The 12,755-nt window shown below is 43.8% G+C and overlaps 1 protein-coding gene across 1 annotated transcript; it reads right to left on the bottom strand.

The window, feature by feature from the left end:
* Positions 1-5,419: 5,419 nt before the first annotated feature.
* Positions 5,420-12,379, bottom strand: LOC129542284 (methyl-CpG-binding domain protein 3-like 1). Its single transcript, XM_055404589.2, has 3 exons — positions 12,213-12,379; positions 12,056-12,128; positions 5,420-6,025 (listed from the first exon to the last, which is right to left on the bottom strand). The coding sequence occupies exon 3, from the start codon at positions 6,005-6,007 to the stop codon at positions 5,420-5,422; it is 588 nt and encodes a 195-aa protein (XP_055260564.2). The 5' UTR covers positions 6,008-6,025; positions 12,056-12,128; positions 12,213-12,379.
* Positions 12,380-12,755: the final 376 nt, after the last annotated feature.

Genomic DNA, 12,755 nt, shown 5'->3' with positions numbered 1-12,755 from the left:
CTGCACTCATCTCACACACTAGCAAAGCAATGCTCAAAATTCTCCAAGCCAGGCTTCAATAGTACATGAACCGTGAACTTCAGATTTTCAAGCTGGATTTAGAAAAGGCAGAGGAACCAGAGATCAAATTGCCATCATCCGTTGGATCATCAGAAAAGCAAGAGAGTTCCAGAAAAATATCTACTTCTGCTTTATTGACTATGCCAAAGCCTTTGACTGTGTGGATCACAATAAACTGGAAAATTCTTCAAGAGATGGGAATAGTAGACCACCTGACCTTCCTCCTGAGAAATCTGTATGCAGGTCAAGAAGGAACAGTTAGAACTGGACGTGGAACAACAGACTGGTTCTAAATAGGAGAAGGAGTACGTCAAGGCTCTATATTGTCACCCTACTTATTTAACTTATATGCAGAAATGCTGGGCTGGATGAAGCACAAGCTGGAATCAAGATTGCCAGGAGAAATATCAATAATCTCAGATATAGAGATGACACCACCCTTATGGCAGAAAGCAAAGAAGAACTAAAGAGCCTCTTGATAAAGTGAAAGAGGAGAGTGAAGAAGTTGACTTAAAACTCAGCATTCAGAAAACTAAGATCATGGCATCTGGTCCCATCACTTCATGGCAAATAGATGGAAAAACAATGGAAACCGTGAGAGACTTTATTTTTGGGGGGCTCCAAAATCACTGCAGATGGTGACTGCAGCCATGAAATTAAAGGATGCTTGCTCTTTGGAAGGAAAGTTATGACTAACCTAGACAGCATATTAAAAAGCAGAGACATTACTTTGCCAACAAATGTCCATCTAGTCAAAGCTATGGTTTCCTCAGTAGTCATATATGGATGTGAGAGTTGGACTATAAAGAAAGCTGAGCGCCAAAGAATTTATGCTTTTGAACTGTGGTGAGTGAAGACTCTTGAGAGTCCCTTGGACTGTGAGGAGATCAACCAGTCCATCTTAAAGGAAATCAGTCCTGAATATTCATTGGAAGGACTGATGCTGAAGCTGAAACTCCAATACTTTGGCCACCTGATGCAAAGAACTGACTCATTAGAAAAGACCCTGATGCTGGGAAAGATTGAAGGCAGGAAGAGAAGGGGACAACAGAGGATGAGATGGTTGGGTGGCATCACCGACTTGATAGACATGAGTTTGAGCAAGCTCCGAGAGTTGGTGATGGACAGGGAAGCCTGGCGTGCTGCAGTCCATGGGGTTGCAAAGAGTTGGACACAACTGAGTGACTGAACTGAATTGAACATCTCAGTGGGGAGTGAGCATCTGGGCTGGCAGCAGCTGCATCCAGGGCCTTGGTAAAGCTTCAGGCTGAGTGTGGGCCTGGGGAGTTCAACAGCCTGCACTCTGGTCCCAACTCCATTGCTGATCAGTCCTGTGATGGGGAGACTTGCTCAGCTTTCTGGGACTGGGTTTTCTCCTTTGAAACAGGTGATAGTGGCTGGATGCTGGATGGCAGGAGAAACTGGGGTGGTGCTGGCCAAGCATTCAGCAAGGACATGAAGCACAGAGTACAGAGCGGGCAGGGGAGCTGTGGTTCTGGGGAGGCCCCCACAAGTTACATGTCTTCTCTACTCAGCAACAGTCCCCAGCACACAGCCCAGTTCCACTGGGCAAATCACACTCCCAAGACCAGTTAAAGTGGAGCAACTTTGTCAGTGGTGGGGACAGAGCTGGTTACTTGGGGTGCACCAGGCCAGACCTCCCACACGGATGAGGATCCTTGAAGACCAAGATGGAGGAGATCTTCCCACCCCACCTTCCTGACGTTTCTACCCCTGCACGTACTGACTGGGGAAGGGTAATGTTATTTGTTGTAAATAGTATATACTAGGTTTGAATGTTATATTAACATCCTGTTTCTTTCACAGCCTGGAGTTGTGATTTGGTTCTTTCACCATTCTGTGCTCATTGCAAAGACGTGCAGACTTTGACATTCTTCTTTTAATTAAGAAGTCTTGCAGGTTCATCAGCCTGTTGTGGGTGAAGGGAGAAGGGCCAGCTCTCTGCCTAGTGAAGGATGCCCCAAGACTCCCTCCTCAGAGGGCTGGTTCATTTCATGTCATTCAGCTGGGCCAAGAGCAGAGGTTGCCCCTCAAACTTTCACAGATCGAACAAGAATCCCTGAAATGTTTGTGTGTCTAAATAACACCTCCTGGGACCAGGTCCTGCACCTGGACAGTGGCCGCCATCTGACAGCTGTGTGGGAAGAGGAGACGCTTCCTTCTTCTCTTGTGGAGGTTTCTTTTGATCAAATATGAGGAATTTATAGTTTTCTGGTTTAATATCTTGAATTGCATTAGCTTTAAGTGAGGTAAACATGCAAAGAAATCAAGATGTGCAAGTAGATAGGATGAGGTCAGAGGAAGGTCATTTGTAGAAAAACTAAGGTCAGTAGAACTCTCCGTCCTCAGGCCCTTCTAGGCCTAGATTTGAGTCCTCCTGAGATCCTGTCCATGACCTCAGAATTCCTTTTCCCAATGATTTTCTCTTCAGGGGTAAAGATCGGTGATGCAGTGTTTGAGGCTACAGGTGGACCTCATTACATAAACATCACTGTTCCCCGTGACCTAGGATTTCCAGCATCCTTGCACTTCTGTTCTACAATCCCCTTTAGGGCAAGAATTCCCTGAAGGTTTGCCAGCCGATCAGCTGTGTCGCAGTCACTTCTCCCTGGCTAGTCCTGATGGCTCCTGTTGAGCTCTGCTTCATAAGGATAACTGACTGTAATCCTGGCAAGTGTATGACCCTGTACTTTCCTTGCTGTCCAGTAGAACTTCTGGGCCCCTATGGTTCTGAGGCCTCTGATCTTGGTCAATCACTACTTTACATACTCTGTCATGTTGTTATTAATCAGTCCTAATAGGGAAACTGGGCCCAAGTCCATGAGCTTATAGAATCCCCCTGCCCACCCCTATCCCTGGGATGACTGTGTGCTTTCCCACAGTCTTGTGCTGTGATTATGTCAGGGTGGTGTGGACTTTTCTTATTGGATCTTTGAAAGTGGAGGCATGAGAGGGAAGCATATAAAGGTCCAATGGGGGAAACACCACCAAACTGATGATCCACAGACATGCATAGACACAGCATTGATAATAAAAAATACAGAATGCTTCCAATATGGGTGGTAAACAGCACTGCTCCAGGCTTACCTGAATAGCCACCCCATGAGCTAATACCCACCCCATCTAGCATTTTGAACATCACCTCCTGGAAACACCCTGTAAGAGCAAGGGTCAGATGTAGGAGGCTCAGCCAAAATGCTTAGGTCTGTTACCTAGAAGAGATCTACCCGAGGCCCCTTTTCTCCCATCCAGGGTTCAAAGGGCTTGGCTGGAACAGAATAAAGCAGAGGAGTTGGACACAGTTTCTGGGTCCTTCTTGACCTGATTCCTGTCTAGTTCACAGGGATCCATATAAACATTATTCTCTCCATTAAATCCTCAAGGAAACTATGACTTGGGTCTTTTGGACTCATGGCATATCATCCCTCAGGGATATCAGGATTGGTGAAACAGGCACAGACACGGCCTCAAATGAAACTGAAATATGACCTCAAGGCAAGATCATCTCCCCTCCCAGGAAAACTTGGAGCACATGTGCCCCTGGACTCTATGCCAGCCATGACCCGCATCACTGTTCCTCCACACCACCCCCAAAGCCCCAACAGTCTCAAGCTGCCTAAGAGAGATTCCAGATCCATTTGCCTTGATGCCTCCTCTCCCCTCCTAGGTCCTTCAAGATGGGAAACAGGCCAAGACAGGAGGAGCAAGTCATGAATATGGAGGCAATCACCCTACTTATTGGGACTTGAAACTGGAATGACTAGGTCTCTGGGAAGCATGAGTCCTGGGGTAACACCAAGGCTATAAAAACAGTGTCTGTAAAGATGGATGTAAAGATGAATAAACTCAGGGAGGAAAATCTGAGGGAAAAACAAAGCAGTCTTTTTTCATTTTTTCCATACAGAATCCATTTAGACAGTTAGAGCAGAGGCTCCTCTACAAGTAGTACAAGCATGTCAGACATAAGGCAAGCTGTACTGTTTTGCCTTGAGTTCACTGTAAAAGATGACACTATCTCTACACCTTGTGCAGACAACCAAAGCTGAAGATGCCCAAGGACTAGCAATTAAAATTACACCCATTCTGCCTTTTCAGGCATGTGCTTCTGCTGCTCATTCTTAAGCAGTCATTCTCTGAAGATGGCAGCAATGATGATAAGAGCTGTCTGCTGACACTTGGTACCTGCTGAGCAGAATGATGGGCAAACTCTGCCTGCATCATTTCGTTTATGCTCATTACCTCATGAGGTTTTATTTCCATTTTATAGCTAGAGATATGGAAGGTCAGATATTAAGTAACTTGATGAGGAAGGAAAAAAATTTACTTAGAACCTAAATTAAACACTCAGCCAAATTGTCAGAGAAAGAAATAAGGCATTTTCCAACATACTGGCAGACCCAAAGTTGATCTCTCTAGGGCCACCTGTGAAAGAACCAGTAAAGAATGTACATCATGATGATGAAATGTGAACCCCCCAAAACATAAAAAAGTCATGAGGAAGAGAAAAAAAATTAGTGTATCTAAATAATTACTGGTTTTAAAATAAGGCATTCTAACTAAAGTCCCAGATGATTGCCACATGCTAGAGAAGATTCAATTTAAAAATGTCTCATTTTTAGGGAAGATATAAATACAGATACTCTATTTTTTTTAAAACATCACTCTCTCTCAGAAATCGATTAATCCACCAGGAAAAAGTAAGTAATGATGAAAAGAATTTGAATAGTACAGCACATGTGGTCAGTCAAATAGACATACATATATATAAACAAGTCCAGGCTTCTTGTTAGATTAATGGTGCTGAAAACAGTCCCTCTTGATAGCATCATTTTCCCAAATGACATGTCAATTTTCATGAATAAAATTTCAAACAAAAATAGGTCTAGAAAACAAGGGAAAGTCTGGTATTTCATTATGTGCACTTCTGAATTCATATGCAACAAAACTCAGAAAAATAGAAAGAGATATCTTATTTGAGAATATAGATGTAAAATTCTTTTAATGAGATGTTTGGGACTCTTGGGAAATATTACAAACACACACAAAAAACGTAATTCAGACTAGGGAGTTTGTAACTGTGAGAGCAAAACCTTGAGTAATCTCATGACTTTGATAACTCTGTTAACTTTAAAATACAAATAACATACATAGTAATTAAAAATGAGAGAACCCAGTTTCCCACCTCAAAAGGAAATCTCTGTCTGTATTTTCTGTCACACAGAATTTACAATGAAGGAAAGTATTAGTATATCTTGTTTCAAGAACTCAAAGCAAGAACACTGCAAAGAGATGTTAATAAAGTGCTGTGTGAAATTTCATGTGAATCCTCTTCTCTTCTTCACAGCATTGGCCCAGGGCATCCTTCTTGGCCCCACACTTTCTCTGCCTCGCCAGCCAGTCTGTCGGCGACCAGTGCTATTGCCAGTCTCTCTCTTGCTGTCTTCACTCTCTTTTCCTGATTCCTGATATCCTCCTCAGTTACCAGACACTGTTCGCAGAGGAGCTGTGGGGTGCCAGAACCAGCTCCTGGAATAGTCTGTGACAAATCTGAAGACCGGGCAGCGGTGGCCATGGGGCTGGAGTTTGGACCACTTGTATGTACCCTTGGCAGGGACTCACCTGGGCAACTTGGTGCAAATTTTTGCAAGGCTTTGGCTAGATCCAGAGGACTTAGCAGTTCTCCTGCACTGCTGCAAGCCTGGAGTCCTTGCAGTCTCTTCTGCCAGTGTAGCTGTTGGGGGTTGTCCAGGGTTTCCTCCCAGGGATAACATCTGACCTCATTGCTGGGATGGGATGTGATTCTAGTCACTGGTCTCTTGAATATGTAATTGGACATCCTCAAAGGGATTGAGATGTTTAAACCAGGCTTTGGTTTAGATAGTTTTCCACAGCCACAATGCTTCCTCTGTGAAGTCTTCACCATCATACTTCTTGTCCTTGTACCCTATGAAAATAAACCATGAAATTGGATCCAAGTGATAAATGAAATTTACCTTCTTGGACCATTATTTTGGCTCTTTTGTACTCTCAGCCTCTCTTTGTCCCTCCAGGGTTAGATCGAACATCGTCAAGCAGATCTGAGTCAAGGACAGAAAGCTCAAGGTCAAAACTCAGGGTTACCCCATCTCATTCCTCCTTCACCAGTTTGTAACACCCCTTCCTTTATAAGTATGACTATATTCTTTTTTGTCCTCATCTCTCTCAACTGCACAAGTTCGGGTAGTTTATGTCACATGGTCTTCAGTCTTTTTCCAAATCCCAAATGCTTCAGTGTCATGTGACTTCATTTGGTTAACCCACTGACACTTGTTCATAGCTGCTTTAGAGCTTAAGAATATAGTGACATTAACAACTGTCCCACCCTTAGCAACTCACCCATATCCCTGATGTTTACACCCACCCAATTGGTCATGTTCTAAATAAATACTTCAGAAAACTTATTAACTCATTACTAATTTCTGGTCTGTGATTTTTTCCAAGACTCCTACAACAGATACCTGTTATACCAGATCACCACATCTTCATCTTAATTTCTTGCCTTCTTGTCATATCAACCCTGGGTTCCATGGACTATGATCTCAGTAATTCTCTTGGAATAATCCAAAATTCCTTACTGATCATCACATCTGTCTTGCAAAATAAAAAAAAACACCTTCAAACCTGGCACTTGACTGCCTTACATACCATAGCTACTTCTGGTCTTACAGTAACTGCTAAGAAAAGTACACAACATGATATTTTACTATGACTGCAAGTCCGAAATCATCTGCATCCATTGGAAAGCATCCATAATGCCTGGAAATTTCGTTTTCTTTTTATGTGTTGGCATATTTACTTTTGGATTTTCCCCAAAGTCTGTTTCAGGTTTTTTCCACTTTCCTTTTCCTTCACACACATCTCACGTCCCTTAACTTGCCTGATATTTCACAGAGAAGCTGTTAACTACTACAATGAAATTTTACTGCAGTAGTTTCCAAATCTGCAAATATCTCTAAGATTCCATTATTTTCAAAGTTCCTTTAATTATATTTAAAGAAGCATCTTTTATCTTCCAATGCTGATCCTCATTTCTTCTTCCTTCTTAGTAAGTTCACGATCCTAATATATCCCTCTTTACTTTCAGCCTCTCTTTTCCCACCGAATCCTTCCTTCAGCATTTAAGTACCTACAAATTTCTCTAAACTACACAGAAAGCCTTCACCTAGTCTTCCCAGGAACTTCCTGAACCATAGTCTTTCTACTACTACCCCTTAGTTGTGAACCATTGAGAAGGGTGATCTACATCACGTGTCTCTGAGGCCTCACCTCCAACCAACTCCTCAGACCTCCTCACACTACCATCTGACTTCATCATTCTATGGGGGCTTCCCTTGGTCAGGTCACAATGACCACTTTGTTACTAGGACAAACATGGAGCTTTTCATTATTCATCCAACATGGTCCTTAAGTGCAAAATGTTTAAGTATCTTTGGATCAATTTAAACACATGAATCTCATTTTATAGCTGTGAACCTTACAATCTAAATATGGAATAGGTATGTTAGATAAATTATGTCTCACAAATTGGAATTGTGCTGCAAGTGAAAAGCACAAAATAAATTTCAGGAACTCAATACTTAAAAAGTAGACTATGTCATTATTAATTTTTACATTGATTTCATTCACAAATGAAAATAGCTGTAATGTGTTAAAATATACAATTAAAATAATTTCACTTGTTTGTTTTTACTTTTTAAGATGTGGCTACTAAAAATATAAAGTGCTTAAAACTATTGTTGGACAGTGCTGGTTCAAGCCATGAGAAAAAATGAAGTCCACAGAAAGAGCTCAGCAAAGCTGTTCTCATGGGAAAGAGTCTATCTACCTCAACCTCACCCCAATATGTAGCAGACTCTCTCATATACACACACACACTTTCTAAACCAAACATTATTCCCACCACTATGTCTCAAGTGCCTTGAGGCTGCACTCCTACAGTCTTAACCAGAATAATCTCAAGAAAGAAGTCAGAAGTCAAGATAGTTTATCAATTATGATGAGTCAAAACCAGAGACAAAGGATAATTTTAGGGGGAATTTCCTACTCATTGACTTCTGTTATTAATTCAGTACACTTGAGAAACTTTTGAAGGAGGGTCATTTTAAAAAATCACTTCATCTTTACTATGTAAAATATACAAGATATATAAAGAATAATAACTGTATCCAATAAATGAAATCAGGATGATAGGATACAAACATTGTTACTAGTGAATCAGAGGACAGATGGCGTTAATTTGGGCGTCATTAGGTTGATTCTGATTGGATGACCAACACATCGATTGTATTATGCTGGTCTTCCTCCTAGTTAACCACCAAGCCCACCAACCAGACCAGTCCTTGCTGACAAATCTCCTGGCTCCACCCCTGATAGTACCTAGAGAATTTCCCCAACATCACACTGTCACTTCTCTCTCCTTCTTGCCACAGGCCAGGGAAACATTCTTTCCACGGCTCATCCTCTGAGTCTGCCCAGTTGTCCCTCAGGTAAAAGAAAGGACCAGGGTGCAGACTCTGAGCTGCAGGAAATAGGACAAGGACTGGGGTATGCTCACAGAAGAGGAGAAAATCTTTAATGTGCTGGGTATCAGGGACCAAGAAGCCCCAGTGAGCCCTGAACAGAATTGAAGAAGATGGTGCAGGACAGAGCAGAAATGTTTGGGTAGGTGGGATTCTCTTTCTTTTTTTTTTTTAATATTTAAAAAATTTATTTATTTATTTGTTTAGGTTGTGCTGGATTTCGTTGCTGTGCAGGTTTTTCTCTAGTTGTGGGAAGCGGAGGCCACTCTCTAGTTGCAGTGTGGAGGCTTCTCACTGTGTGGCTTCTCTTGTTGAGGAGCATGGTCTGTAGACACCAGAGCTTCAGTAGTTGCAGCTTGTGGCCCTAGAGCATGAGCTCAGAAGTTGCGGTATATGAACTTAGTTGCCCCGAGGCCTGCGGAATTTTCCTACGCCAGGGATCAAACCCTGCATTGGCAGGTGGATTCTTATTCACTGCACCACCAGGAAAGTCCTGCTTTAATAATTTTTAAGTGTACTGTTCAGTGGTATTTAGCATACTCAGATTGTTTCACAACCTTGATGACTACTGTCTCCAGAACTCTTTTCATCTTGCAGAACTGAAATGGTGTCTTCATTAAACACTCAAACTCAATTCCCTCTTCCCCAGCCTCTGCCACCCACCATTCTACCATTTCTTTAGGAATTTCACTCCTCTAGCTGAAGCTGAAATTCATGCGAAGAGCTGACTTATTGGAAAAGACCCTGATGCTGGGAGGGATTGGGGGCAGGAGGAGAAGGGGATGGCAGAGGATGAGATGGCTGGATGGCATCACAGACTCGATGGAGGTGAGTTTGAGTGAACTCTGGGAGTTGGTGAGGTACAGGGAGGCCTGGTGTGCTGTGATTCATGGGGTTGCAAAGAGTCGGACATGACTGAGCGACTGAACTGACTGACTGACTGAGGGGCCTCATATAAGTGGAATCATACAGTATTTATCCTTTCATGTCTGACTTATTTCACTGAGCACAATGTCTTCAAGTTCATCCATATTTTAATGTATGTCAAAAATTCCTTCCTCTTTAAGGCTGAAAAATATTCTGGCAGTAGGTAGTTGGTATAGGGGAGAGGAAAGTGGCTGGCAGCTCCCTCCCTGCCTCTCCTTACCTCCCCCAGTCTGAGCCTCTCTCCCCTAGGGGGAGCTGATTCCCAGCATTTAAGGACCATGGTGGTCTTGGAACCAGGAACAGCCCTCCAGCTGTACCTGGGAGATGAGGTCCTTCTCCTGGTCCTGTTGAGGCCTACAGCTCACACTCTACAAGAAAGTTTACTCTTTTAAGACATATGTAACAGATAATTCAGAAAAAGATGAAAGGTGAATTTCCAAAGTCAAAAGGAATCATTCAAAGTTCTGAGTCTACAGCCTTCCAAGCAGTTGGTGAAATGGACCCTGTGGAGTCATATACCAAGGTCACAGGTGTGGAGCCCTGTACCAAGCTCACAGGACAAAATTATCAAGAACTGACTGAGTCCCATAGCAACTGTTTCCATAAGCTCCCCTAACCTAAACTGACCTTCTTCGACTCCATATTAGGTAAAATCCACCCTATAGCATCCTGACCAATCACCTAATACTACAATTCTAGCAGGAATTTTCTTTGTCTTGAAGCTATAAAAATTGTCTTCTAGCCCACAAGAGGGTTCGGCTCTCCTTGAGCCGGCCTGTTGTTGCAACAGCATTTTCTGCTCTAACAAATTCTATTCTTCTCTCATTCTTTCTCATATATGCTGTGCCTCTCATTATCTCTGCCCTTTGTTCTTAACAAACTCACTCCCTTCTGAAATACTCTGTGTCTGGAAATTCTTTTCCAAACCATACATAGACATGAACAGACCCTAAGATTCTCCTCCCAGACCCTGCTATTCTGTTCGAGTAGGTGGTGTCTCCTTCTTCCTTTTGACTTCCAGGCCTTGGGCTGTGGCATTGATTCTGTCCATGCCCTAGAAGAGGCTCAGATGACCCAGAAAACCACCTCAAGTCCCACCCAGGGAATCCCCTTCCTACCCTAGAAGATCCCAGGAAGACTGACTTATGGCTACAAACCATGAAAAGCCCCTTCTCTCCCCACATCTGGGGTCTGACTCGGCTCATCACATGTGTGTTGAGAGGCCAGTGAGACATAAGACACTTCACGCCTTCACCGTATTGGTCATTCAAGTACCCATCGTGTTACATGTGCCTTCTACATTCAGCCAGGCACTAGTCTCCACCCTCCAGAGCACACAGACAGTATTAGATAATGATAAACACATATTTGTAACATATAGATACAGAGTTTGAGATGTACCAGGTGTTCCAAGCATTTTTCAGACATTCACTCTTTAATACTCTCCCTAATATTGCAGGAGGTAGAGTTAGTATTGCCAAGTATCAGAGAGAAAAACTACTGCGAACGAAATGGACAAAACAGACAACACAAAAGACAGACACACAAAACTCCGGCCGGAGGAGAAAAAGATCTGCGCAACACAGGTTGCGGTTTATTTTATATTTTCCTTTCAGTAAGGCAGGGAGGGAGCGACAGCAATCTCTCTATTACCATACATGGATACAATTTTGCATTTCAAGCAAGCAGATTGGTCACACGAGGAGCTAGTAAGCTGCTGCATCATCTCTCTAAGGAGCCTGCCCAGAAGCCCTCCCTCATCCAGCTATGCGGAAGGGCGTATTTCCCTGTTTTCGGGAGAAACACATAACAGAGAGCTTTATGTACAGGCTCCTTGGTAGAACATCTTGTTTTCAAGCATGCTCTACCCAGGCATAGTGTTCTGTTTTCAGAGACATCATGCATCCCTAATCTGATTTTCCAAATATCATCGCAGCAGCTCCTTCAAAAACTGAGGCATAAACAATATTGCTCCCAAACCTTGTATCTTCAGACAACACATGCTCAACATCTCATTGTTTCCGTGACTCAGGAATCTGGACGCAGCTTAGCTGGGTGCTTCTGACCGACCTGCAGTGCCTCACAGGCTGGGGCAGCCATGCCACATGAGGCTTTTCTGGGGGGATTTGCTCTCAAGTTCATTCACATGGGTGTTGTCAGGATTCTGTTTGAACTGAGAGCCTAGTTCTTATCTGTCTGTTGGATGCAACTCTCCCTCGACTTTCCCCGACGGGGCCTCCACACAGGGCAGCTCAAAACATCTGTGGTTGCTGCCCCAGTTCCAGAAAAAGCCCGAGTGAGAGAGCCAGAGAGAGACAGAGGAGAGAGAGAGATGCTAACAGAGGAACAGTGGGAGAAAGGGAGAACTCGAGAGAGCAGGTAAGAGGGGAGTGGCAGAGTTTTTACTGTAATAGATGTGACATCCCGTCACCTGGGCTGCATTCTTTTGCTCACACGAGGATGTCAGTGTCACACAGGGATGTATACACCTGGAGGCAGCTGTCACTGAGAGTTCTTGTGGAGCCTGCCCAGCACACGGACCAAGTGGCACAGGACCTGAATCTAAGCAGGGAGGGTTGGAAAGTTTATGCCAGTGGATGACAACATCTGAATCTCCTCTGATTTCTACCCTTTAAAGGTGCAGACCTTAAAATGAGACCAGTGGGCGGTGACTTTTCCAAGATCACTTTGCTGGATCCCAGGCCTGCTTCAGGAGGTTTTCCCTGCGGTGTCCAGCCCTTCTTGTAATAATGATCTGTGCCTCAGATAGACGTGACGCCAGCACACAGATGCTGAAGGCATTGTTTCACATCCACCAATAGGGTCCCCAGGAAGTAGACTCTGGCCTGGTCCCCACTGTGCAGGTCTGGCGACTGGGGGGGGGGGAACCCGGGAGGCTTTTCTAGGATAGAGAACTGCCTTCTCAAAGCAGGATCCTGGTTCCATTCCCAAGAAGCTGTGGGGAGGGCTGTGCAGTCAAGACAGGCTTTGAGTGGGTTTGAATGAAGGAAGAAGTGACCTCACTTCCTTGGTGACACAGAAAAACAGAACTTGAAATGTGGTAACCCAGCAGCCACGTTCTAGAGCCAGCTGGCTATCCCTACTCACGTGACCAGAGGTGCTCAACGCAGCGACCTGTTCTCATGTTGTGGCCTGACATTCTGGAGCCCCAGCTTCTGGAAAGCTAAG

The sequence above is a fragment of the Moschus berezovskii genome, chromosome 19 (genome assembly GCF_049115385.1).
Source record: "Moschus berezovskii isolate FMDL1 chromosome 19, NW_MosBer_1.0, whole genome shotgun sequence".
In the NCBI taxonomy this organism is placed as follows: Eukaryota; Metazoa; Chordata; class Mammalia; order Artiodactyla; family Moschidae; genus Moschus; species Moschus berezovskii.
Note: the sequence above shows the minus strand (reverse complement) of the source record. Positions and strands in the feature narration are given on the sequence as shown.